At 47.1% G+C, this 27,051-nt stretch overlaps 1 protein-coding gene across 3 annotated transcripts; it reads right to left on the minus strand.

Moving 5' to 3' along the window:
* Positions 1 to 460: 460 nt before the first annotated feature.
* On the minus strand, positions 461 to 25,721 carry mad2l2 (mitotic arrest deficient 2 like 2). 3 transcript variants are annotated; one of them, XM_067970143.1, is made up of 9 exons: positions 25,688 to 25,721; positions 21,822 to 21,873; positions 21,191 to 21,309; positions 18,237 to 18,308; positions 13,185 to 13,285; positions 5,589 to 5,683; positions 2,474 to 2,547; positions 1,631 to 1,723; positions 461 to 1,208 (listed from the first exon to the last, which is right to left on the minus strand). In XM_067970143.1, exons 2-9 carry the CDS (start codon positions 21,859 to 21,861, stop codon positions 1,167 to 1,169), a joined length of 636 nt encoding a protein of 211 aa, XP_067826244.1. In that variant the 5' UTR covers positions 21,862 to 21,873; positions 25,688 to 25,721; the 3' UTR covers positions 461 to 1,166. The 3 variants fall into 3 exon arrangements, with proteins under 3 accessions (XP_067826244.1, XP_067826245.1, XP_067826246.1); XM_067970144.1 differs by lacking the exon at positions 25,688 to 25,721 and adding an exon at positions 24,653 to 25,422; XM_067970145.1 differs by lacking the exon at positions 18,237 to 18,308.
* Positions 25,722 to 27,051: the final 1,330 nt, after the last annotated feature.

The following is a 27,051-nucleotide window of genomic DNA, read 5'->3' on the forward strand; positions in this document are numbered from 1 at the left end:
GAATGACCTGGCTCTGATTTTAAGGTTATGTCTCTTTATCCTAGACTCCACCACCAGCAGAAAAAAGTTTCTCTCTATCTACCCTATCAATTCCTTTCAAAATCCTAAAAACCTCAATCAAATCAACCTTTAACCTTCCATATTCCAGGAAATACAAGCCTAGTTTATGTAATACCTCCCTGGAGCTCTGGTAACATTCTGGTGAATCTGCGCTGCACTCCTTCCAAGGCCAATATTTCCTTTCTAAGGTGCGGTGCCCAGAACTGTACACAGTGCTCCAGATGTTGTCTAACCAGGGCTTTGAATAGCTGTAGCAAAACTTCCTCCCCTTTATATTCTAGCCCTCCTAGGTTTAAAGGCCAACATTCCTCGGGATTTGTCAGTCTTTAGTGCCATTATTTTTTCTAATAGAGGAGAAAGAGAACTTTAAAATGGGGGGAAAAATACATATAAAAGCTAGTTTAGTTTCTATTTAAAGATTTTATTTTCAGCATTTAAAAAAAAGCACAATAAATAAAGAAAAACCATACTGGCCTCACACAAATTTCTATTTTTAAATTTATAAAATGTCCTTTCACCCAACCACAGTATCTTCCATATGGGTGTGCCAAATAAACCAAGGCTTCAGCCCTCTCCAGGACCCTGTAATCAGTCTCTGGTGGGGTGAGGCAGGTCTGCTCCTTTCTCACTTGTGAAGGCCTCAACGTAGCACACAGTTGACTAATTCCTCATTATGGAAGCTGGCAAATGACTGCTGGGCCAGCTCTACAGTTCCTAGATTTGTACGATGCCATAACACTTGCTGCACAGTTGATTTGAGAAAGTCTACTGAGCACATCTTAAGAAGCAATGCCCAATCATCTAGGAGAAAAACTATTTCACAACCCTAACCTACAAACATAAATTTACACCGAATTTCATCTCATCATCAATGTACGCAGCACAACACAATGTACACAGCCAAACCACAAACTATCACTATGGTACAAGAGTTTAAAACCCATCCACAGGCGCCAATTCAGGATTTCATTCCACTAATGCTTCGCATTTCAAGAAAGGTTTTGAAAGTTCTCTCATGTGTCACAAGTCATTTCAGTGATAAACATGCTCAATGCCTCAGGGCCTCTGTTCCACTTGGTATTGTGGCCATGGGGTCCTACATGCAATCAGGATGTTTTCTGAGCTCTCTCCTCAACGTACAACTGCATCTATAAAAGAGTAAAAAAAGCATGAATGAAGTGAATGTCCCAATGTGAGGGTGTTGCGCAGTACTGTGCAGATAGTGCTCAATAGATCACTTTGTAGGACCCATCGTTCTAATTTTCTTCAGATGTAATCTGGAAAGCAGCAGTCACAATAAATCACTGGGTTAATTCTACAGCCCCATGCATTTAGCATCAAATGGGTTCAGAACATTCACAGAAAACAAACTAGAATAGATGATCCTAGTTGTGGTATTTTCCAACAAATGGCCTCACCTGCCAACCAAAGTTCCCACTTAATCTACTCTTGTGGTCAGGAAATATTTTCATAAACACCTGACAAGTTTACAATCATAAACTGCAGGAGACCTACTGTCACACGAACCACACATCCAACATCGGACACCGCATGCCAGTTAAAATATTACCTTTAAGATATCCGATGTCATAGTTTTCAGCGGGATTAACCGTGGCTCTCGCATGTTCACTTCCTGTTCATCAGCATGGATCCATGGGAAGTCCTGCACAGGAATTAAACAATCAGCGCGGTTGAAAGTGACAGAATCACAACGCTAATTGTTGTTTTCTGTGTCTTTCTCAGGATTTGTGCAATGCTGCAAGGCCACGTTTATTGCCTCTCCCTAGTTGCCCCAAGTTGGAGGTGGCGGTGGGTTCTGCCCTTGAATTGTTGCAGTCCTTGTGGTGATGGTGCTCCCAGCATGGTGTTGGGTGGGGAATTCCAGAATATTGTTCCAGTGATGATGTGGGAATGGTGATAGATGTCCAAGTCAGGATAGCATGTGACTTGGAGGGGAACTTGCAGGTGGCAGTGTTGACATGATGTTGCCTCTCAGTGGTAGAGGTTGTGGGGCTGGGAGATGCTGTTGAAACAAGCTTGCCGCTGATGGAGAGGGTGGATGTTGAATTCAGTGGCAAGGGCACCAATAAAGCAGGCTGCTTTGTCCTGGATGGTGTTTCTTGAGGTTTGGTGCATCTACCCCCATCCAAGCGAGTGGTGAAAATTCCATCACGTTCCTTAGTTGAGCCTTGTAGATGGTGGAGAAGCTTTGAGGGATTGGGAGGTGAGCCACTCAGTGCAGAGTATCCAGCCTCTGCCCTGACCTTATTACTGCCTTGATGTTGAGGGCAGTTAATACTCAGTCATAGATGGATATACAGAAACTCCCCCCACCAAGACACATGTAACATAAATGTACATAATTACCAACACATTGCATATCACAGACCCCCAGCCCAGATAGTCTGCTCACCTTTATCACCTGAATCTTCTCCATGTTGCGAGTGGCGACATCTCGGGTGTGAACTAGCACCGTGAAGGTACAGCCTGGAAAGAAACTGCACAATTCTAATACATACAAACATAGGAGAAAACAGGGCCCGAAACAAAAACCTGGGAGAAATTTATTCCAGCTTCTGCATTAGAAAGTTACAAAGCAATACTTAAAAGAAACAGAGCCATGCTCCTCCAATAGCACAGCAAACTAACCCAAAGAGTTAAGCCATACAGACCAGCAAGGTTCCAGGCTCGATGCCTAGTCTGAGCTAAAATTAGCTGATCTCAGCTGGGGCAGCAGTTGGGTTACAAATGTTTCAGTGAGGTATTGAGGTAGTGCTGCATGGTCAGAGGTGTTGTGTTTTGGATGAAACATTAATCGGTCTGCCTGTCCAAGTGTATGTAAAAGATCCTATATAGCATTACTCAACAAAGAGCATGGAGTTCTCCTGGTGTCCTGGACAACATTCCTTCCTCAACCAACATCTACAAATGATGTGGATCACATCATTTGTAGTCGGGGAACACTTCAGCAGTCATGGACATTCATCCACCGACCTTCGGGTAAGCGTACTCCAAGGCGGCCTTCGAGACACACGACAACGCAAAATCGTCGAGCAGAAATTGATAGCCAAGTTCCGCACCCATGAGGACGGCCTCAACCGGGATCTTGGGTTCATGTCACGCTACACGTTACCCCACCAGCGAACAAATGTTATCTGTTTTTAATATAATGGGTCAATTGCTGGCTCTCTCTGCCTTCCGGATGTTTCTGCCTCTCTCTGTGTTTTTTTTTCTCTGTTTTTTTTCCCTGTTTGTTTTTTTGTTGAATGTGTATTCGGAGGTTCTGCAGGTAACACCTCTCTGTCTGAACACGGTGATTGCCTTGGCAACGGGCAGTTGCAGGGGCAGTCTGTAAACACCATGTATTATTGTTCAATATGTATAAATGCGTAGGCTTCAAGGAGATCTTGAAACATTTGCCTGAGGAAGGAGAAAATCTCCGAAAGCTTGTGAATTTAAAATAAAATTGCTGGACTATAACTTGGTGTTGTAAAATTGTTTACAAACATCTACAAAAACAAATTACCTGGTCATTTATTTCACTTGCTTTTTGTGTGACTTTGCTGTGCCGATATTGGCTGGTACATTTGCCTACGAAACAGTGACATTTATTAAAAAATTAATTTGTTGGCTACGAAGCATTTTAGGAGATCCTGAGGACGTGAAAGATGTAAATTAAAGCTCTTTCTTTTCTCAGTACCATAGAATCATAGAATCATAGAAGTTTACAACATGGAAACAGGCCCTTCGGCCCAACATGTCCATGTCGCCCAGTTTATACCACTAAGCTAGTCCCAATTGCCTGCACTTGGCCCATATCCCTCTATACCCATCTTACCCATGTAACTGTCCAAATGCTTTTTAAAAGACAAAATTGTACCCGCCTCTACTACTGCCTCTGGCAGCTCGTTCCAGACACTCACCACCCTTTGAGTGAAAAAATTGCCCCTCTGGACCCTTTTGTATCTCTCCCCTCTCACCTTAAATCTATGTCCCCTCGTTATAGACTCCCCTACCTTTGGGAAAAGATTTTGACTATCTACCTTATCTATGCCCCTCATTATTTTATAGACTTCTATAAGATCACCCCTAAACCTCCTACTCTCCAGGGAAAAAAGTCCCAGTCTATCTAACCTCTCCCTATAAGTCAAACCATCAAGTCCCGGTAGCATCCTAGTAAATCTTTTCTGCACTCTTTCTAGTTTAATAATATCCTTTCTATAATAGGGTGACCAGAACTGTACACAGTATTTCAAGTGAGGCCTTACTAATGTCTTGTACAACTTCAACAAGACATCCCAACTCCTGTATTCAATGTTCTGACCAATGAAACCAAGCATGCTGAATGCCTTCTTCACCACCCTATCCACCTGTGACTTCACTTTCAAGGAGCTATGAACCTGTACTCCTAGATCTCTTTGTTCTATAACTCTCCCCAACGCCCTACCATTAACGGAGTAGGTCCTGGCCCGATTCGATCTACCAAAATGCATCACCTCACATTTATCTAAATTAAACTCCATCTGCCATTCATCGGCCCACTGGCCCAATTTATCAAGATCCCGTTGCAATCCTAGATAACCTTCTTCACTGTCCACAATGCCACCAATCTTGGTGTCATCTGCAAACTTACTAACCATGCCTCCTAAATTCTCATCCAAATCATTAATATAAATAACAAAGAACAGCGGACCCAGCACCGATCCCTGAGGCACACCGCTGGTCACAGGCCTCCAGTTTGAAAAACAACCCTCTACAACCACCCTCTGTCTTCTGTCGTCAATCCAATTTTGTATCCAATTGGCTACCTCACCTTGGATCCCATGAGATTTAACCTTATGTAACAATCTACCATGCGGTACCTTGTCAAATGCTTTGCTGAAGTCCATGTAGACCACGTCTACTGCACAGCCCTCATCTATCTTCTTGGTTACCCCTTCAAAAAACTGGGAGGAGAAAAGGACCAGTGTGGTCCAGTGGAAAGTGCCTGCATATGGAGGTTGGGTGAGGACAGAGGGATTCAGCTGTGGTACTGCCCACAGTCAAATAAGCTGCCAACTGCTCACTATCTAGGCTTGGACATCAAGAATGGCCCTTTGGGTGTGGTATGAGAGAGCAGGTAAAAGGAAAAATTCCCCATGGTGGAAATAGACAACAGATCCATCGACATCTAAAGAGAGAAGAAACAGGTGAACATTTTGGGTGGAGACTCTTCGACAGAACGTATATTTCCAGCATTATCTATTTTTATTAGATTCTGGAGGGTAATTGGTGCCCATGAAACCATTCCCCATTGAAAAGTAAATACCTTCAGGAGAGGATGGGAGAAAAGTAGCAAGGAAAAGAAAGATGCTGTTCCAGTCAATGCAGAAAGAACTGTCCCACTCCCCAATCAATCAGCCAGATTGCACCCAGTCTCCTTCCCAGTCAGTTTTTCTCCTTTCTCTGTATGTCCAGCTAAGTTTAGCAAAATTCCTAGCTTGCTACGACTGTGTGTGCAACAAACACCCTCCCAACCACGGATTTACCTGGAGGGTTGCTGTCAAGAATCGCATCACAGACACTGATCTTCAGGATCGATGCTCGAAGGAGCTGCTCAACATGGGAAAGCAGCGAATCAGAGCTGCAAAACAGCCAATAACAAAGATTAATGGATGTCACAGGAAAATCCAACCAATCAAGAAGTTTTGGCTGTATAAGTGCCCTTTAAACGCTGTGTCCTTAATTACACTTTCATCCCTTTTACACCATTTTTCTCCTGAAGGCACAGACTCTTCCTGGGTACTGCAACTGGCATTAGTTACTCCCTGGTAGCCATTCTTCAAGTGTGACCTTGATAGTGTTTGCAGGCTATTTGACTGTGGGAGTAACACAGGCATGCCTGATCCTGACCTCACCGAAAAATTTGCAGGGCTATGGGGAAGGAGCAGGGGAGTGGGACTAATTGGATAGCTCTTTCAGAGAGCTGGCACATGCACGATGGGCCGAATGGCTTCCTTCTATGCTGTATGATTCTATGAACCACAGAGAAAACGGCCACACCCATTCCCAGGCCAACCTGGATCCAGCCTCTCTGCTCCCAGATTGCTGGCATTGCTCTTCTGGTCTCCCTGCCATTTCTTGCTCACACACAGTGCCCCAAGCCACTCCATCATCAGGTCCTATTTTCTCCCAGCCTCAGCAACAGGCCCCCCAAAACTTAGCATCTGTGCTATACTGGCCAGGCCTCCCTTCTGCTCTGTACCCCTGGGCTGTGCCAAGCTGTCACCATAGACTGTTACTTTGTAAAAAAAAAAGTGCCTGCTAACATTCTGCAGTAAACATCTATTAATCCTTTAGACTGCAAAATAAAATGCAAGGGTGATAGGAGGGAAATATACAGGAATAAGATCAGGTTAAGTAACATTGTGGATAGGGGGAGGGATTCAAATTCCTGGGACACTGGAAACGGTTCTGGGGGAGGTGTGACCAGTACAAACCGGACGGTCTGCACCTGGGCAGGGCCGGGACCGCTGTCCTAGGAGGAGTGTTTGCTAGTGCTGTTGGGGAGGGTTTAAACTAAAGTGGCAGGGGGTTGGGAACCTGAGCAGGGAGAGAGAGGAAAGCGTAACAGGAAGGGACAGAAGGTATGGAGTAATAGGTAAAGTGTTAAAAAAGGAAAAAGCAGGAACTAAGCGTCACAAAACAGATTTGAAAGTTCTTTATCTGAATGCACGTAGCATTCGTAATAAAATGGACGAGTTAACGGCACAAATAACTACGTATGGGTATGATCTTGTGGCCATTACAGAAACATGGCTGCAGGGTGACAACGACTGGGAATTAAATATGCCAGGGTATTTAACAATCAGGAAGGACAGGCAGGAAGGAAGGGGAGGTGGGGTGGCTATGTTAATAAAGGAAGGAATCACTGTAATACAGAGAAATGATATTGGGACAAAGCATCAAGATAATGAAACAGTTTGGGTGGAGATAAGGAATAATAAGGGAAAAAAAACATTAGTGGGCGTAGTATATAGGCCTCCTAATAGTTGCAACTCTGCTGGAAGAAGTATTAATCAGGAGATAGTCGGGGCATGTAATAAGGGAACAGCCATAATTATGGGGGATTTTAATTATCATATTAACTGGACAAATCAAATTGGGCAGAGCAGCCTTGAGGACGAGTTCATTGAGTGCATCAGGGATGGATTTCTTGAGCAGTATGTAACTGATCCTACAAGGGGGCAGGCAACCTTGGACCTGGTCCTGTGTAATGAGTCAGGATTAATTAATAATGTCCTAGTTAAGGATCCCCTTGGAACGAGCGACCACAACATGGTTGAATTCCATATCCAATTAGAGGGTGAGAAGGTTGATTCTCAAACAAGCGTACTGAGCTTGAATAAAGGAGACTATGATGGTATGAGAGCGGAATTGATTAAAGTGGACTGGGAAAATAGATTAAAGGGTAAGACGGTACATGAGCAGTGGTGTTCATTTAGGGAGTTATTTTACAACTTTCAAAATAAATATATTCCACTGAGGAAAAAAGGGTGTAAAAGAAATGACAGCCACCCGTGGCTAAGTAAAGAAATCAAGGATAGTATCCGACTAAAAACAAGGACATATAAGGTAGCCAAACTTAGTGGGAGGATAGAAGATTGGGAATTCTTCAAAAGACAGCAAAAAGTAACTAAAGGATTGATTAAGAAAGGGAAGTTAGATTATGAAAAGAAATTAGCAAAAAATATAAAAACAGATAGCAAGAGTTTCTATAGTTATATAAAAAGAAAAAGGGTGGCTAAGGCAAACATAGGTCCCTTAGAGGATGAGACCGGGAAATTAATGGTGGGAAACATGGAGATGGCAAAAATGCTGAACAAATATTTTGTTTCAGTCTTTACAGTAGAGGACACTAAGAATATCCCAACACTGGACAAACAGGGGACTCTCGGGGGGGAGGAGCTAAATACGATTAAAATCACTCAGGAGATGGTACTCAGTAAAATAATGGGACTCAAGGCGGATAAATCCCCTGGACCTGATGGCTTCCATCCTAGGGTCTTGAGGGAAGTGGCAGTAGGGATTGTGGATGCTTTGGTGATAGTTTTCCAAAATTCCCTGGACTCAGGAGAGGTCCCGGCAGATTGGAAAACTGCTAATGTAACACCGTTATTTAAAAAGGGTAGTAGGCAGAAGGCTGGAAATTATAGGCCAGTTAGCTTAACATCTGTGGTGGGTAAAATTTTGGAGTCTATTATTAAGGAGACAGTAACAGAACATTTAGATAAGCATAATTTAATAGGACAAAGTCAGCATGGCTTCATGAAGGGGAAGTCATGTCTGACAAATTTGCTTGAGTTCTTCGAGGATATAACGTATAGGGTGGATAAAGGGGAACCAGTGGACGTAGTGTATTTAGACTTCCAGAAGGCATTCGACAAGGTGCCACATAAAAGATTATTACTTAAGATAAAAAATCACGGGATTGGGGGTAATATTCTGGCATGGGTGGAGGATTGGTTATCAAACAGGAAGCAGAGAGTTGGGATAAATGGTTCATTTTCGGACTGGCAACCAGTAACCAGTGGTGTTCCACAGGGGTCGGTGCTGGGTCCCCAACTCTTTACAATCTATATTAACGATTTGGAGGAGGGGACCGAGTGCAACATATCAAAATTTGCAGATGATACAAAGATGGGAGGGAAAGTAGAGAGTGAGGAGGACATAAAAAACCTGCAAGGGGATATAGACAGGCTGGGTGAGTGGGCGGAGATTTGGCAGATGCAATATAATATTGGAAAATGTGAGGTTATGCACTTTGGCAGGAAAAATCAGAGAGCAAGTTATTTTCTTAATGGCGAGAGACTGGAAAGTACTGCAGTACAAAGGGATCTGGGGGTCCTAGTGCAAGAAAATCAAAAAGTTGGTATGCAGGTGCAGCAGGTGATCAAGAAAGCCAACGGAATGTTGGCTTTTATTGCTAGGGGGATAGAATATAAAAACAAGGAGGTATTGCTGCATTTATATAAGGTATTGGTGAGACCGCACCTGGAATACTGCATACAGTTTTGGTCTCCATACTTAAGAAAAGACATACTTGCTCTCGAGGCAGTACAAAGAAGGTTCACTCGGTTAATCCCGAGGATGAGGGGGCGGACATATGAGGAGAGGTTGAGTAGATTGGGACTCTACTCATTGGAGTTCAGAAGAATGAGAGGCGATCTTATTGAAACATATAAGATTGTGAAGGGGCTTGATCGGGTGGATGCGGTAAGGATGTTCCCAAAGATGGGTGAAACTAGAACTAGGGGGCATAATCTTAGAATAAGGGGCTGCTCTTTCAAAACTGAGATGAGGAGAAACTTCTTCACTCAGAGGGTGGTAGGTCTGTGGAATATGCTGCCCCAGGAAGCTGTGGAAGCTACATCATTAGATAAATTTAAAACAGAAATAGACAGTTTCCTAGAAGTAAAGGGAATTAGGGGTTATGGGGAGCGGGCAGGAAATTGGACATGAAGCTGAGTTCGGATCGGTCAATGCCCTGTGGGTGGCGGAGAGGGCCCAGGGGCTATGTGGCCGGGTCCTGCTCCGACTTCTTGTGTTCTTTAGATTTGTGGTTGGGATCAGATCAGCCATGATCTTATTGAATGGCGGAGCAGGCTCGAGGGGCCGATTGGCCTACTCCTGCTCCAATTTCTTATGTTCTTATGTTCTTATGTTCTTATTGTGTATAATTGTGGGAAAATGCTCACAGCAATACAGCAATGTTTCCTAGTGTTGCCATAACAACTCTGACAGGATTATAGCAAGGTCATATAGATTGATTCAAAAGGGGGAATGTCTGTCTACTTTCTTACAGAAAGAGGGAGATGGGAAAAACAACAGTCAGAGACATAGACAGTTTTTTTTTATTCATTCGTGGGATGTGGGCGTCACTGGCAAAGCCAGCATTTATTGCCCATCCCGAATTGCCTTTGAGATGGTGTGGTGAGCCGCCTTCTTGACAACTGAGTGGCTTGCTCGGCCATTTCAAAGGGCAGCTAAGAATCAATCAACCACAGTTCCAGGATTAATGCCTCAGGAGATCAGTTATTTCTTTTTTAATTTTGCCAAACTCCTCAGTGAATCGGAGATGGGTCTGTCAGTGTCGGGGGGGAGGGGGGGGTTAGGGAGGAAGGACGGGCTAGCGATCATTCATCAGAGCACAGTGCTGTGCCCTCCCTGTTCTTACTCCTGAACCTGCTGTACTTTGCCAGAATCTTCTGTTTAAATTTCAAACCTGAACCCTAGATTTTGTGTTTTCCATCACTCCCATTTTCTTTAGGCCTCAGCGAGTCACATGCCCTTTGTTTCTTTAAAGTCTTTTATTTAATTAATGCTGCTATAACTTGAAGGAAATGATCCAGCAATGATTCCTCTGTGTCAGTTCTCTCTGCCCCCTTTCCCCTGTTTCTATTAATGTTAGTTCATCTCTTAATTTTCAGTTCCGAAGGATACGAACCCAAAATGCTGGCTGTCTGCTCTCTCCACACAGGCTGACTGCGCTGCTGTGTGTCTCCAGCTTTTTCTTTTCTCCTCCCCTCAGTGAATCAGATCCATTTTATTCAGACAATTATTGCTTAAAATATAAAATGAAGAAAACCAGGCAGCAAGCCTTGGTTAATTTATGGTATGGTGACATAGCTCATGGGACCGATTAGGGACCAAAAAGGAGATCTACGCATGGAGGCAGAAGGCATGGCTGAGGTATTAAACGAGAACTTTGCATTTGTCTTTACCAAAGAAGATGCTGCTAAAGTCACAGTAAAAGGAGATAGCTGAGATACTGGATGGGCTAAAAATTGATAAAGAGGAGGTACTAGAAAGGCTAGCTGTACTTAAAGTAGATAAGTCACCAGGTCCAGATGGGATGCATCCTAGGTTGCTGAGGGAAGTAAGGGTGGAAATTGCAGAGGTGCTGGCCATAATCTTCCAAACATCCTTAGATACGGGGGTGGTGCCAGAGGACTGGAGAATTGAAAATGTTAAATCCTTGTTCAAAAAAGGGTGTAAGGATAAACCCAGCAACAACAGGCCAGTCAGTTTAACGTCGGTGGTGGGGAAACTTATAGAAACGATAATCCAGGACAAAATTAATAGTCTCTAGGATAAGCGTGGATTAATAAAGGAAAGCCAGCACGGATTTATTAAAGGCAAATCATGTTTAACGAACTTGATTGAGTTTTTTGATGAGGTAACAGAGAGGGTTGACGAGGGCAATGTGGTTGATATTATGTAATATGGACTTCCAAAAGGCGTTCGATAAAGTACCACATAATAGGCTAGTCAGCAAAATTGAAGCCCATGGAATAAAAGGGGCAGTGGCAGCATGGAAACAAAAGTGGCTAAGTGACAGGAAACAGAGAGTAGTGGTGAACGGTTGTTTTTCGGACTGGAGGGAGGTGTACAGTGGTGTTCCCCAGGGGTCGGTGCTGGGACCACTGCTTTTCTTGATATATATTAATGACTTGGACTTGGGTGTACAGGGCACAATTTCAAAATTTGCAGATGACACAAAACTTGGAAGTGTAGTAAACAGTGAGGAGGATAGTGATAGACTGGTGGCATGGGCGGACACGTGGCAGATGAAATTTAACACAGAGAAGTGCGAAGTGATACATTTTGGCAGGAAGAACGAGGAGATGCAATATAAATTAAATGGTACAATTCTAAAAGGGGTGCAGGAACAGAGAGACCTGGGGGTCTTTGAAGGTGGCAGGGCAGGTTGAGAAAGCAGTTTAAAAAGCATACAGGATCCTGGGCTTTATAAATAGAGGCATAGAGTACAAAAGCAAGGAAGTTATGATGAATCTTTATAAAACACTGGTTCGGCCACAACTGGAGTATTGTGTCCAATTCTGGGAACCGTACTTCAGGAAGGATGTGAAGGCCTTGGAGAGGGTGCAGAAAAGATTTACTAGAATGGTTCCAGGGATGAGGGGCCTCAATTATGTGGATAGACTGGAGAAGCTAGGATTGTTCTCCTTAGAGCAGAGATGGTTAAGAGGAGATTTGATATAAGTGTTCAAAATCATGAAGGGTTTAAATAAAGTAAATAAAGAGAAATTGTTACCATTGGCAAAGGGTCAAGAACCAAAGGACACAGATTTAAGGTGATTGGCAAAAGAATCAAAGGAGACATGAGGAAAACCTTTTTATACAGCGAGCAGTTATGATCTGGAATGCGCTGCCTGAAAGGGGGGTGGAGGCAGATTCAATCGTGGCTTTCAAAGAGGAATTAGATAAATACATGAAGGGAAACAAATTACAGGATGATGGGGAAAGAGCGGGGAAATGGGACTAACTGGATTGCTCTTACAAAGGGCCGACACGGGCTCGATGGGCCGAATGGCCTCCTTCTTTGCTGTAACCATTCTATGACTCTACGAGCTTCATATCCACCATTCCTACACAGAAATCTGTGCCATCTGTCCCACCCAAGCTATTTTCGAGACTATGTCCAGGGATGGTGCAGATCCTCTCCACTGGAAGGAGAGCATTCTTTATTTTAAGTTGGAGTGCAAGTCTTCCTGGGTCTTGTATGACTTCAAGTAACCAGATCTAGAATAGTACTGGTGCAGGAATGGGAACAAGTCACATCCCCATTCTTTCGCCTGAAAAATATCGCAATTTGTGACATAAGGTACTGTGGCAGGACAACAGTCACGCACTCGTTATTCCGAATCCAGGTCAAGATATTTTCTGGCCGTGTCAGAGATCAGGCCCTGCTTGTGCCTGAACCCTGAATGACCTAACAGTTTTGTTTCATTTGATTTCCTCCTCAGGTAATCGAGTGCAGAAAGCAGGAAAAGGGTTACAATATTTACAAACGTGACAAAAGACCTAACTGAATGGTTTTAAAGATTGTTCAATTTGAAATTTAGATTAAACCAGCCCTGCTCGTGTACTGGATCGGAGTTTAATTGTAACAAAACACCAGCACTGATTGAAAATCTTCAGAGGCCGGGATCAATAGCTTGGTAGTGCAAGACAACAACAATTTGCATTTATATAGCACCTTTAAAGTAGTAAAACGTCCCAAGGTGCTTCACAGGAGTGATTATCGGACAAAAACTGACAGAACACTGAAAATATCTCACCTGACAGACAGCAGAGGAGGCTGTGATATTTCAAAGACAAAACGTTCCACAGGATGATGCTCTTTATCCAGGATCACAACCACCACCCGATCCACTTCATTCTAAACCGGAGCAAAGGTTGCAGGTCACACTCAACACGCCATTCATTCCAAGCAGGTGACCATCCACATGTTAACAAACATCGAAGGGGAACTGTCGCACCCCTTCAAACAACAGTTTCTGCTGGTGCACGGAGACCCCGCAAAAGCAGACGTGGAGAACTAATGCTTCTCTGGGTTTCAGTGACATTTTTTAAAAAATAGTTATTCTCGGAGGTGGGCAACACTGGCAAGGCCACTTTATTGCCCATCACTAGATGCCCTGAGGTTGTGGTGGTGAGCTTCCTTCTTGAACCCAGGCACTCCTTGTGCTGATGGTGCTCCTACAATGGCTTTAGGTAAGAAATTCCAGGACTTTGATCCAGCAACAATAGATGTCCAAGTTAGGGTGGTGTGTACTTGGAGGTGATGGCGTTCCCACAACATTACTGTTTCTTGTCGTTCTTTGTGGTACAGTTTGCGGGGATCGGAGGTTCTATTAAAGTAACTTTGGTGAGTTGCAGCAGTGCATCCTGTGCTATCACAGTGCGCTGGAGATGGAGGGGTGAGTATGAAATCCAGTGGCAGGGGCACTCATTAAGTGAGCTACTCTGTCCTGGATGTTGTCAAACTTCGAGTGTTGTTGCGAATGCACCCCTCCAGGTGACTAGTGAGTGTTCCCTCATACTCCTGACTTGTGCCTTGTAGATGAGAGAGAGGTATTGAGGGGTCAGGAAGTGAGCCCCTCATCACAGAGTATCCAGAGCCAGCCTCTGCTCTGCTCTTGTAGCCACATTTTCCTTTCCTGGAGCATCTTACCAAATACATTGATAAATGGACAAAACAGAGTTAAAAAGCCCCTCTCTGTCACAGAAATGTCCACGACACCACACAACCCTGCCACGGTAACCTCTGCAAGACATGCCAGATCATCGACACAGATACCACCATCACACGAGAGGACACCACCCACCAGGTGCATGGCTCATACTCCTGTGACTCGGCCAACGTTGTCTACCTCATACGTTGCAGGAAAGGATGCCCCAGAGCATGGTACATTGGCGAGACCATGCAGACACTGCGACAACGGATGAACGGACACCACGCAACAATCGCCAGACAGGAGGGTTCCCTCCCAGTCGGGGAACACTTCAGCAGTCAGGGACATTCAGCCACCGACCTTCGGGTAAGCGTACTCCAAGGCGGCCTTCGAGACACACGACAACGCAAAATCGTCGAGCAGAAATTGATAGCCAAGTTCCGCACCCATGAGGACGGCCTCAACTGGGATCTTGGGTTCATGTCACGCTACATGTAAGCCCACCAGCGAACAAAAGCTATCTGTTTTTAATATAATGGGTCATTTGCTGGCTTTCTCTGCCTTCCGGATGTTTCTGCCTCTCTCTCTGTTTTTTTCTCCTGTTTGTTTTTTTTGTTGAATGTATATTCGGGGGTTCTGTAGGTAACACCTCTCTGTCTGAATACGGTGATTGCCTTGGCAACGGGCAGTTGCAAAGGCTGTCTGTAATGACCATGTATTGTTCTGTGATATATATAAATGCGTAGGCTTCGAGGAGTTCCTGACATTTACCTGAGGAAGGAGGAAGCCTCCGAAAGCTTGTAGATTTCAAATAAAATCATTGGACTATAACTTGGTGTTGTAAAATTGTTCACAATTGTCAACCCCAGTCCATCACCGGCATCTCCACATCATGGCTACCATCGACACCACAAACTGCCGGCTCACAGTGGAAAGGATATCCAAGAAGATCGCGCATATAGACACAGACATCAAGTTTTTACAGAGCTGCAAGAAAGCAGACAAGATCCCGAAAGGACTCCAGATCACGAACCCACTCAGGTCCACATACAACTCGGATTACGCTGAGAGACTCTGCCGTCGTACCTCTCGCACACTCCGCAACCATCTCGTACACCAACTCTACAGCAAACGCCGCAACCTCGAAACTAAGATAGAGTCCATACTCTCAACCTGTACTCAGGACACAGCAGACCAGCTACGAGATACCGCCAAACAGACGAGGCAACGGAACTACGCTGCCTACATGAAAACCAAGAGCAGGAAGCTTGAGAAACTCGGCATCACCACCAGCATCGACCAAGCTTCCCCTGGTACCACGGTTGCAGCCACAGGGAAGTCTATCGTCAATTTGTCCGACTACACCCTTCAACCAGACGAAATCGAAGTTCTCAGCCGAGGGCTCAATTTCTGCCCCACTACCAAAATGGACCCCACTAGTCTCGCGGCGGACACAGAGGAATTCATCAGGAGAATGAGGCTCCGGGAATTCTACCACAAACCCCAAGATTTCAACAGCGAACCCAATGAGACAATCAATGATCCAGAACAGCAGACAGAGGGATCCGCGGCAACCGAAGAGGAAAGAGTCAAACTGGACTCCTCCGGAGGGTCGCTGCCCTCAGCTTGACATGTATGCCCAAGCTGTCAGGAAATGCGTCAATGCCAGATTCATCAGCCGCACTCAGAAGACAGTCCAGAATGTCACCCGAGCTCAACGCAACGCCATCAACGCTCTCAAGACCAACCGCAACATCGTCATCAAACCAGCGGACAAAGGAGGAGCCATCGTCATACAGAACAGAACGGACTATTGCAAAGAAGCATACCGACAACTGGACAACCAGGAACACTACAGACGGTTACCCGCAGATCCGACCAAAGAACACACCCACCAGCTCAACAAACTGATCAAGACCTTCGATCCAGACTTTCAAAGCATCCTACGCGCTCTCATCCCATGTACTCCCCACGTGGGAGACTTCTACTGCCTCCCAAAGATACACAAAGCCAACACACCCGGACGTCCCATCGTATCAGGCAATGGAACCCTGTGTGAGAACCTCTCTGGATACATCGAGGGCATCCTGAAACCCATCGTACAGGGAACCCCCAGCTTCTGTCACGACACTACAGACTTCCTACAAAAACTCAGTACCCACGGACTAGTTGAACCAGGAACACTTCTCACCACGATGGACGTCTCGGCACTCTACACCAGTATCCCCCACGATGACGGCATCGCTGCGACAGCATCAATACTCAACACCAACAACAGCCAATCTCCAGACGCCATCCTACAACTCATCCGCTTCATCCTGGATCACAATGTCCTCACCTTCAATAACCAGTTCTTTACCCAAACACACGGAACAGCCACGGGGACCAAATTTGCACCCCAATACGCCAACATTTTCATGCACAAGTTCGAGCAGGACTTCTTCACTGCACAGGACCTCCAACCAACGCTATACACCAGATACATCGACAACATTTTCTTTCTATGGACCCACGGCAAAGAATCACGAAAGAGACTACACGATAACATCAACAAGTTCCAACCCACCATCAAGCTCACCATGGACCACTCCTCAGAATCAGTTTCTTTCTTGGACACACGAATCTCCATCAAAGACGGGCAGCTCAGCACCTCACTCTACCGCAAGCCCACGGACAACCTCACGATGCTCCACTTTTCCAGCTTCCACCCTAACCACGTCAAAGAGGCCATCCCCTATGGACAGGCCCTGCGAATACACAGGGTCTGCTCAGACGAGGAGGAACGCAATGGACACCGACAGACTCTGAAAGACGCCCTGGTAAGAACGGGATATGACGCTCGACTCATCGATTGACAGTTCCGACGGGCCACAGCGAAAAATCGCGTAGACCTCCTCAGAAGACTAACACGGGACGCAACCAACAGTCGTCCAGTACTTCCCCGGAGCAGAGAAACTACGCCATGTTCTCCGCAGCCTTCAACATGTCATCAATGACGACGAACACCTCGCTATGGCCATCCCCACACCTCCACTACTCGCCTTTAAACAGCCACCCAACCTCAAACAGACTATCGTTCGCAGCAAATTACCCAGCTTTCAGGAGAACAGCGTCCACGACACCACACAACCCTGCCACGGTAACCTCTGCAAGACATGCCAGATCAACGACACAGATACCACCATCACACGAGAGGACACCACCCACCAGGTGCATGGCTCATACTCCTGTGACTCGGCCAACGTTGTCTACCTCATACGTTGCAGGAAAGGATGCCCCAGAGCATGGTACATTGGCGAGACCATGCAGACACTGCGACAACGGATGAACGGACACCGCGCAACAATCGCCAGACAGGAGGGTTCCCTCCCAGTCAGGGAACACTTCAGCAGTCATGGACATTCAGCCACCGACCTTCGGGTAAGCGTACTCCAAGGCGGCCTTCGAGGCACACGACAACGCAAAATCGTCGAGCAGAAATTGATAGCCAAGTTCCGCACCCATGAGGACGGCCTCAACCGGGATCTTGGGTTCATGTCACGCTACATGTAAGCCCACCAGCGAACAAAAGCTATCTGTTTTTAATATAACGGGTCATTTGCTGGCTTTCTCTGCCTTCCGGATGTTTCTGCCTCTCTCTCTCTGTTTTTTTTTCCTGTTTGTTTTTTTTGTTGAATGTATATTCGGGGGTTCTGTAGGTGACACCTCTCTGTCTGAACACGGTGATTGCCTTGGCAACGGGCAGTTGCAAAGGCTGTCTGTAATCACCATGTATTGTTCTGTGATTTATAAATGCGTAGGCTTCGAGGAGTTCCTGACATTTACCTGAGGAAGGAGGAAGCCTCTGAAAGCTTGTAGATTTCAAATAAAATCGTTGGACTATAACTTGGTGTTGTAAAATTGTTTACAACAGAAATGTTTGAGGGAGGTATGAAAAGTGAATGATATAGACGGGCAACAATTTGCAACCCAAAGAGCTACCGTGCACAGCCTGGTAGTTGTTTTACACTGGTAGAGACCCACCCTTGGAGGGGGAATGAAACCTCGTACATGGGGTGGGTGAGGGGAGAAAATGGAGTAGAAACTAACTCAACAAAGTGTAAGTTCATACAGTTGTACATGATGACAGAAATAGCAAATTAAAGTCTTCCTCACCTTCTCAATCAGAGGCTTAATGCAGTGCAGTGTGTCCTGAATGTACTGGTTAAGCTCCGGATGACATGACATCTACACAAACACAGCATTCGAAGGGTAAACAAAGCATCATTCAGCAAAAAAAGTAATTATTAATATTTTTTAAAGCATTAAATCCCCAATGGCAGCTCCACGCTAACCAGACTCAAACAATGGGGGAAAGCAGAAAAAGGGGCGTATGACAGATGTCATGTTGATAATACAAGTGAGAACCAGGCTGAATATAGAAAGTTCAGATAAGAGGATCAATGAGAGAGTATGAGAATAGACTGGCAACTAACATAAAAAGGGAATCCAAAAGTCTTCTATAGGCATATAAATAGTAAACGGTTAGTAAGAGGAGGAGTGGGGCTGATTGGGGACCAAAAAGGAGATCTACACATGGAGGCAGAGGGAATGGGTGAGGTACTAAATGAGTACTTTGCATCTGTTGCTGAAGGAAGTAAGGGTGGAAATTGCAGGGATACTGGCCATAATCTTCCAAACATCCTTCGATGCGAGGGTGCCAGAGAACTGGAGAATTTTTTTTAAAATTCGTTCATGGGATGTGGGCGTCGCTTGGCAAGGCCGGCATTTATTGCCCATCCCTAATTGCCCTTGAGAAGGTGGTGGTGAGCCGCCTTCTTGAACCGCTGCAGTCCAAGTGGTGAAGGTTCTCCCACAGTGCTGTTAGGAAGGGAGTTCCAGGATTTTGACCCAGCGACAACGAAGGAACGACGATATATTTCCAAGTCGGGATGGTGTGTGACTTGGATGGGAACGTGCAGGTGGTGTTGTTCCCATGTACCTGCTGCTCTTGTCCTTCTAGGTGGTAGAGGACGCAGGTTTGGGAGGTGCTGTCGAAGAAGCCTTAAGAAGTTGCTGCAGTGCATCCTGTGGATGGTACACACTGCAGCCACAGTGCGCCGGTGGTGAAGGGAGTGAATGTTTAGGGTGGTGGATGGTGTGCCAATCAAGCGGGCTGCTTTGTCCTGGTATCGAGCTTCTTCAGTGTTGATGGAGCTGCACTCATCCAGGCAAGTGGAGAGTATTCCATCACACTCCTGACTTGTGCCTTGTAGATGGTGGAAAGGCTTTGGGGAGTCAGGAAGTGAGTCACTCGCCACAGAATACCCAGCCTCTGACCTGCTCTTGTAGCCACAGTATTTATATGGCTGGTCCAGTTAAGTTTACGGTCAATGGTGACCCCCACTGCAAACGTTACACCCTTGTTCAAAAAAGGGGTAAGTATAAACCCAACAACTACAGGCCAGTCAGTTTAACCTCGGTGGTGGGGAAGATTTTAGAAACCATGATCCAGGACAAAATTAACAGTCACTTGGACAAGTGTGGATTAATAAAAGAAAGCCAGCACGGATTTGTTAAAGGCAAATCGTGTTCAAAAAACTCAATCAAGTTAGTTAATGAGGTAACAGAAAAGGTTGATAAGGGCAATGAGGTTGATGTGGTGTATATGGACTTCCAAAAGGCATTTGATAAAGTGCCACATAATAGGCTGTCAGTAAAGTTGAAGCCCGTGGAATAAAAGGGGCGTAGCAGTATAGTTGCAGAAAATAATCAATAAGGCTAATGGAATGCTGGCCTTTATATCCAGAAGACTGCAGTACAAGGGGGCAGAAGTTATGCTGCAGCTATACAAAACCCTGGTTAGACCGCACCTGGAGTACTGTGAGCAGTTCTGGGCACTGCACCTTCGGAAGGACATATTGGCCTTGGAGGGAGTGCAGCATAGGTTTACTAGAATGATACCCGGACTTCAAAGGTTAAGTTACAGGGAGAGATTACACAAATTGGGGTTGTATTCTCTGGAGTTTAGAAGGTTAAGGGGTGATCTGATCGAAGTTTATAAGATATGAAAGGGAACGGATAGTGTGGATAGAGAGAAACTATTTCCACTGGTTGGGGATTTTAGGAGTAGGGGGCACAGTCTAAAAATTAGAGCCAGACCTTTCAGGAGTGAGATTAGAAAACATTTCTACACACAAAGGGTGATAGAAGTTTGGAACTCTCTTCCGCAAACGGCAATTGATACTAGCTCAATTGCTAAATTTAAATCTGAGATAGAAAGTTTTTTGGCAACCAAAGTTATTAAGGGATATGGGCCAAAGGCAGGTATATGGAGTTAGATCACAGATCAGCCATGATCTTATCAAATGGCGGAGCAGGCACAAAGGGCTGAATGGCCTACTCCTGTTCCTATGTTCCTAGTTATGAAATTGGCTAAGTGACAGGAAACAGAGGAGTAGTGGTGAATGGTTGTTTTTCAGACTGGAGGGAGGTGTACAGTGGTGTTCCCCAGGGGTCAGTATTAGGACCACTGCTTTTCTTGATATATATTAATGCCTTGGACTTGAGTGTACAGGGCACAATTTCAAAATTTGCAGATGACACAAAACTTGGAAGTGTAGTGAACAGTGAGGAGGATAGTGATAGACTTCAAGAGGACATAGACAGACTGGTGGAATGGACGGACACGTGCCAGATGAAATTTAACGCAGAGAAGTGCGAAGTGATACATTTTGGTAGGAAGAACGAGGAAAGGCAATATAAACTAAAGGGTACAACTTTTTTAAGCAGCGGGTGGTTATGATCTGGAATGCAGTGCCTGAAAGGGTGATGGAGGCAGATTCAATTGTGGCTTTCTAAAGGGAATTGGATAAGGACTTGAAGGGAAAAAATTTGCAGGGCTACGGGGATAGGGCAGGGGAGTGGGACTAGCTGGATTGCTCTTGCAGAGAGCTGGCATGGGCTCGATGGGCCGAATGGCCTCCTTCTGTGCTGTAACCATTCTATGACTCTAATGTTGTAACTAAGTGGTGTAGAATGACATGGTGTTGAGAGAATGAGCTATCCAGCAGTACTGCAGATCGCTGCTTCAGAAAATCAAGAAGTTGGAAACTCATCAGTTTTCTCACCTGGACAGGTACATTGTACTTCTTCCTCTTCTGAAAGATTCCAATTGGATAAACCTCCCTGACGTAAAGGATCATATGAACAGCCACTTCCAGAAATTCACACAGTACATCTGCGACCACTGGAGAGAGGCAGAGACAATATGAGACCAGCTGCATGTTGGGGAGGAGGGGCACAGCTTGTGGTGAATGGCTGGGGGAACCAGGCCAATATAGGGAGGGGAAACAAGGCTGTGCGAAATTTGAAATGTTGTCTCTATTGGGCCTATTTAGCACAAAACATTGTAACAAAGGCAGCAGGTAGAGGCCTCAGCACCCCTGGACCGGCGAGGGGGCGGAAACAAACTCAGTATTCCCACTCCTAATCACCATCAGTAACTCCGCCTGAAAGTGCACATGTGGATATCAGGTGAACATAAGCTCAGGATCAGTTAAGATGCCTCCAAAACTCACTGACTGGTGAGTCATCGACCACTTGGGCAAGCTGCAGCAGTGGATATGTACCCCAGCCAGAATCAGCACCTTCAGGAGAGGGAGAAGGGAGACTATTGACAAGAAAACAAAGTAGTCAGCTTTGTTGCACAGTTTCAAACAGAGTATCTCTGACTGAAAGTGAAAATATCAAAAACTGCACCTTGTCCAAAATTGAGATCTTGTCGTGTGAGGGTGGCCATGTTCACAAATGCCTGTAGGAGAAACAAAATCAATTGGTCAGGGGGCAGGGTTTAAGAAAATTATAGGTGTTTATTCCTTGACCCACTGGCAGCAGAAGAACTGATTCCACATCTCAACACATTCTCCTTTGGAATATTTGCAATGGTGTTGTAATTTGTAATGCTTTTCACTAAGCATTCATCAGTTCGAACGCTTTGAATTCCATATTTAAATACTGGACCAATGATGTGTGGTATCACTCTCAGCCCATGGTCCAAGGCTGTGCAGCCCTCTGAACAAGGCCAGTACAGATCTGTGGTCATATTAACACAGTTGCAATAACCCTAGACTTGGTATTCAATGGGAGTTTCGAACAGATTGCAGGTCCAAGAATGAAATCCAAATCAAATCTGCTTGAAACCTCCTCCCCCACCCCGGATCTCCAGGGTCACACATATCCTGCAACCGTCAGGCAATCTGCATTTAGGCCTCCAGAGGCCAGCTCCTGAACTGCACGCCCAGCTCAGGACACTGCTCCCTCCCCGCAGGCAGGCTGATGCCTAGACTCCACTCTACCTCACTACAGCACAGGACGTCAGTGGAGTGGAAGACTGAATCCACGTCCAGTCACTCTGTACAGTCACACCACAGATCACCTCCAGAAGTTATAAAATGGCTACCAAGATTTCCAGTGAAAAGACTGTTAGATTAACATTTCCTCCAAGAACCAGGGAAACTTGCACTTATAAAGCACCTTTACTGGAGTGAATGTCAAGCTTTGAAACTGAAATCGATAGATTTTTGCTAACCAAGGGTATTAAACATTATGGAGCCAAGGCGGGTGGAGTTCAGATACCAATCAGCCATGCTCTCATTGAATGGTGGCACAGGCTCAGGAATGAGTACTGCGTACAGTTCTGGTCACCATATTACAGGAAAGATGTGATTGCACTAGAGAGGGTACAGAGGAGATTTACGAGGATAGATTTAAAGTAATTGGTGGAAGGATTAGAGGGGAGTGGAGGAGAAATTTTTTCACCCAAGGGTGGTGGGGCTCTGGAACTCACTCCCTGTCAGGGTGGTAGAGGCTGATAGAAAGAGGAGTAAGCCAATGTTTCAATAAATCCATTCATTTATGAACTTGCAACATGAAAAATGACCAAAGCTGCCAGATTGTTGTAAAAATCCAACAGGTTCATTGCACTGATACCATTGTTTAAAAAGGGAGAAAGGGATAGACCAAATAATTACCTAACCTCGGGGGTGGGCAAATTTTTGGAAAAAATTCTGAAGGACAATATTAATAGTCATTTAGAAAGGCACGGATTAATCAAGGACAGTCAGCATGGATTTGTTAAGGGAAGGTCATGTCTGACTAACCTGAGTGAATTTTTTGAGGAGGTAACAAGGAGAGTCGATGAGGGTAGCACGTTTGATGTCTACATGGATTTTAGCAAGGCTTTTGACAAGGTCCCACATGGCAGACTGGTCAAAAAAGTACAAGCCCATGGGATCCAAAGGAGAGTGGCAAGTTGGATCCAGAATTGGCTCAGTGGCAGGAAGCAAAGGGTAATGGTTGACAGGTGTTTTTGTGACTGGAAGGCTGTTTCCAGTGGGGTTCTGCAGGGCTCAGTACTAAGTCCCTTGTTTTTTGTGGTATACATGAATGATTTAGACTTAAATGTAGGGGCCATGATTAAGAAGTTTGGAGATGATTCAAAAGTTAGCCATGTGGTTGATAGTGAGGAGGAAAGCTGTAGACTGCAGGAAGGTATCAATGGACTGGTCAGGTGGGCAGAAAAGCGGCAAATGGAATCAATCCAGAGAAGTGTGAGGTAATGCATTTGGGGAGGGCAAACAAGGCAAAGGAATACAGAATAAATGGGAGGATACTAAGAAGTGCAGAGAAACAGAGGGACCTTGGAATGCATGTACACAGATCCTTGAAGGTAGCAGGACAAGTAGATAAGGTGGTTCAAAAGGTATACGGGATATTTTCCTTTATTAGCTGAGGCATAGAATATAAGAGTAGCGAGGTTATGCTAGAACTGTATAAAACATTGGTTCGGCCACAGCTTGAGTACTGCGTACAGTTCTGGTCACCATATTACAGGAAAGATGTGATTGCACTAGAGAGGGTACAGAGGAGATTTACGAGGATAGATTTAAAGTAATTGGTGGAAGGATTAGAGGGGAGTGGAGGAGAAATTTTTTCACCCAAGGGTGGTGGGGGTCTGGAACTCACTCCCTGTCAGGGTGGTAGAGGCAGAAACCCTCAACTCATTTAAAAGGTATTTGGATGTGCACTTGAAATGCCACAACCTACAAGGCTACGGAGCAAGAGCTGGAAAGTGGGATTAGGCTGGGTGGCTCATTTTCAGCCAGCACAGATACGATGGGCCAAATGGCCTCCTTCTGAGCTGTAAATTTCTTTGATTCTATGATTCTAAGGGAACCTGCCATCCTGCATGAATCCAGTCCCACGGTGTGTGGTTGACTCATAATTCCCTCAGTAGCAGTCACTTCAGAACACAGTCATTTATTATTCCCCCTCCTTTTCCTGCCCCCATTGGCACCGATTCTTGCTGGAATACAACCTATCTGCTACCTTGCCCAAGTGCCCATTCTTCACGTCCAAGCCTCTGAGAACTCTTGCCTCTGGGTCTGAGTGTTAAGGGCTCAAGCCCCACTCCAGGTCCTGAGCATATAGACTAGACTGATACGTTGCTGCACGAATGAGGGAGTCAGAGATGCTGTCTTTCAGGCAAGAAATTAAGCTAAGGCCTGTGGCTCACTGGGTAGCACTCTCACCTCTGAGTCAGAAGATTGTGGGTTCAAGTCTAACTCCAGAGACTTGAGCACAAAATCCAGGCAGACTGTCCCAATGCAGAACTGAGGAAGTGCTGGGCGGGCGGCACTGAGGGAGCGCTGCACCGTTGGGCGGGCGGCACTGAGGGAGCGCTGCAGCGTCGGGCGGGCGGCACTGAGGGAGCGCTGCAGCGTCGGGCCGGCGGGCTGCTCTGTCAGAGGCGATATCTTTCGGATGAGACGTTAATCTGAGGCCCTGTCTGCCCCCTCAGTTGGGTGGAAAGGATCCCATTGCACTAATCAAGGAGGAGTTCTCACTTGGTGTCCTGGCCAATATTTATCCTGCAACCATCACTGAAACAGATTATCCCATTGTTGTTTGTGGGATCTTGCTGTGCACAAATTGGCTGCTGCCTTTCCTACAACAGTGACCACACTTCAAAAAGTATTTCAACGGCTGGAAAGCGCTTTGGAATATCCTGAGGTCGGGAAAGGCGATACAGAAATGCAAGTCTTTCTCTTTTTCCCAGTGGTTGAGCTGCATGTTGGCGATCCCGCTGCAATATTGGAGCGGGAGGCGGGAGGCGGGTCTCCGGGCCGCGGGGACACCCGAGCCGCCGCCTTTCATTGTCGGTGAAGCGTTTGAAGATACCCGTGAAACGGGTGGCATCCCCGCAGGGTCACTGTGCGGCCCTGAGCGGGATCCTTGGCTCCTATCCGGGGCCCCGAGGCCATTTGTAGCCGCTGCCCGGGCCCAGTCTGCTCACACCGCGCTTGGGGTTTAGTCTATCGGCAGCGTCACCGTTCCTTGGTGCCCGCCGCCGGCATTAACGCCCCCGATCCCCGGCCCTCCGCGCGCCCCCGATCCCCGGCCCGGGCCCTCCGCGCGCCCCCGATCCCCGGCCCCTCCGCGCGCCCCCGATCCCCGGGCCCTCCGCGCGCCCCCGATCCCCGGCCCGGGCCCTCCGCGCGCCCCCGATCCCCGGCCCCGGGCCCTCCGCGCGCCCCCGATCCCCGGGCCCTCCGCGCGCCCCTCACCTTCCGCCGTTTCTCAGCTACGTAATGCGCCGTGACGTCAGCACCGAGTGCCCACAGCGCGAGCGTCAGTTTAAACCCAACGCAGCTTGAGCCCCAAAACCCCCCTCACCCTAAACCACCCAAACCCCCCTCACAACCCCCCCATCACCCCCCACCCAAACCCCCCATCACCCCCCACCCAAACCCCCCTCACAACCCCCCCATCACCCCCCACCCAAACCCCCCTCACAACCCCCCCATCACCCCCCACCCAAACCCCCCTCACAACCCCCCATCACCCCCTCACAACCCCCCCATCACCCCCCACCCAAACCCCCCTCACAACCCCCCATCACCCCCCACCCAAACCCCCCTCACAACCCCCCCATCACCCCCCACCCAAACCCCCCTCACAACCCCCCCATCACCCCCCACCCAAACCCCCCTCACAACCCCCCCATCACCCCCCACCCAAACCCCCCTCACAACCCCCCCATCACCCCCCACCCAAACCCCCCTCACAACCCCCCCATCACCCCCCACCCAAACCCCCCTCACAACCCCCCCATCACCCCCCACCCAAACCCCCCTCACAACCCCCCCATCACCCCCCACCCAAACCCCCCTCACAACCCCCCCATCACCCCCCACCCAAACCCCCCTCACAACCCCCCCATCACCCCCCACCCAAACCCCCCTCACAACCCCCCCATCACCCCCCACCCAAACCCCCCTCACAACCCCCCCATCACCCCCCACCCAAACCCCCCTCACAAACCCCCCCACCCAAACCCCCCTCACAACCCCCCCATCACCCCCCACCCAAAACCCCCTCACAACCGCCCCATCACCCTCCACCCAAACCCCCCTCACAACCCCCCCATCACCCCCACCCAAACCCCCCATCACCCCCCACCCAAACCCCCCTCACAACCCCCCATCACCCCCACCCAATCACCCCCACCCAAACCCCCCTCACAACCCCCCATCACCTCCCACCCAACCCCCCCATCACCCCCCACCCAAACCCCCCATCACCCCCACCCAAACCCCCCCTCACCCCCATCCCAAACCGCCCCCCTTACAAACCCCCCTCAAACCCCAGCACCCCACCCCCTAACCCTAAACCACCCCACCCCAAACCCCCTCACCCAAACCCCCCACCCCCTCACCCACCCCCCCACCCCAAACCCCTCCATCCCCCTCACCCAAACCCCCCTCACCCCAAACCCCCCCACCCCCCTCACCCCTCCACCCAAACCCCCCCACACCCCACCCTCACCCTAAACCCCACACCCAGAGACCTGGACTAATAATCCAGAGTCAAGAGTTCAAATCCCGCCACGGCAGCTGGGGAATTCAAATTCAATTAATTGAATAAAACC

This window comes from Heptranchias perlo, chromosome 32 (assembly GCF_035084215.1).
Source record: "Heptranchias perlo isolate sHepPer1 chromosome 32, sHepPer1.hap1, whole genome shotgun sequence".
NCBI lineage: Eukaryota > Metazoa > Chordata > Chondrichthyes > Hexanchiformes > Hexanchidae > Heptranchias > Heptranchias perlo.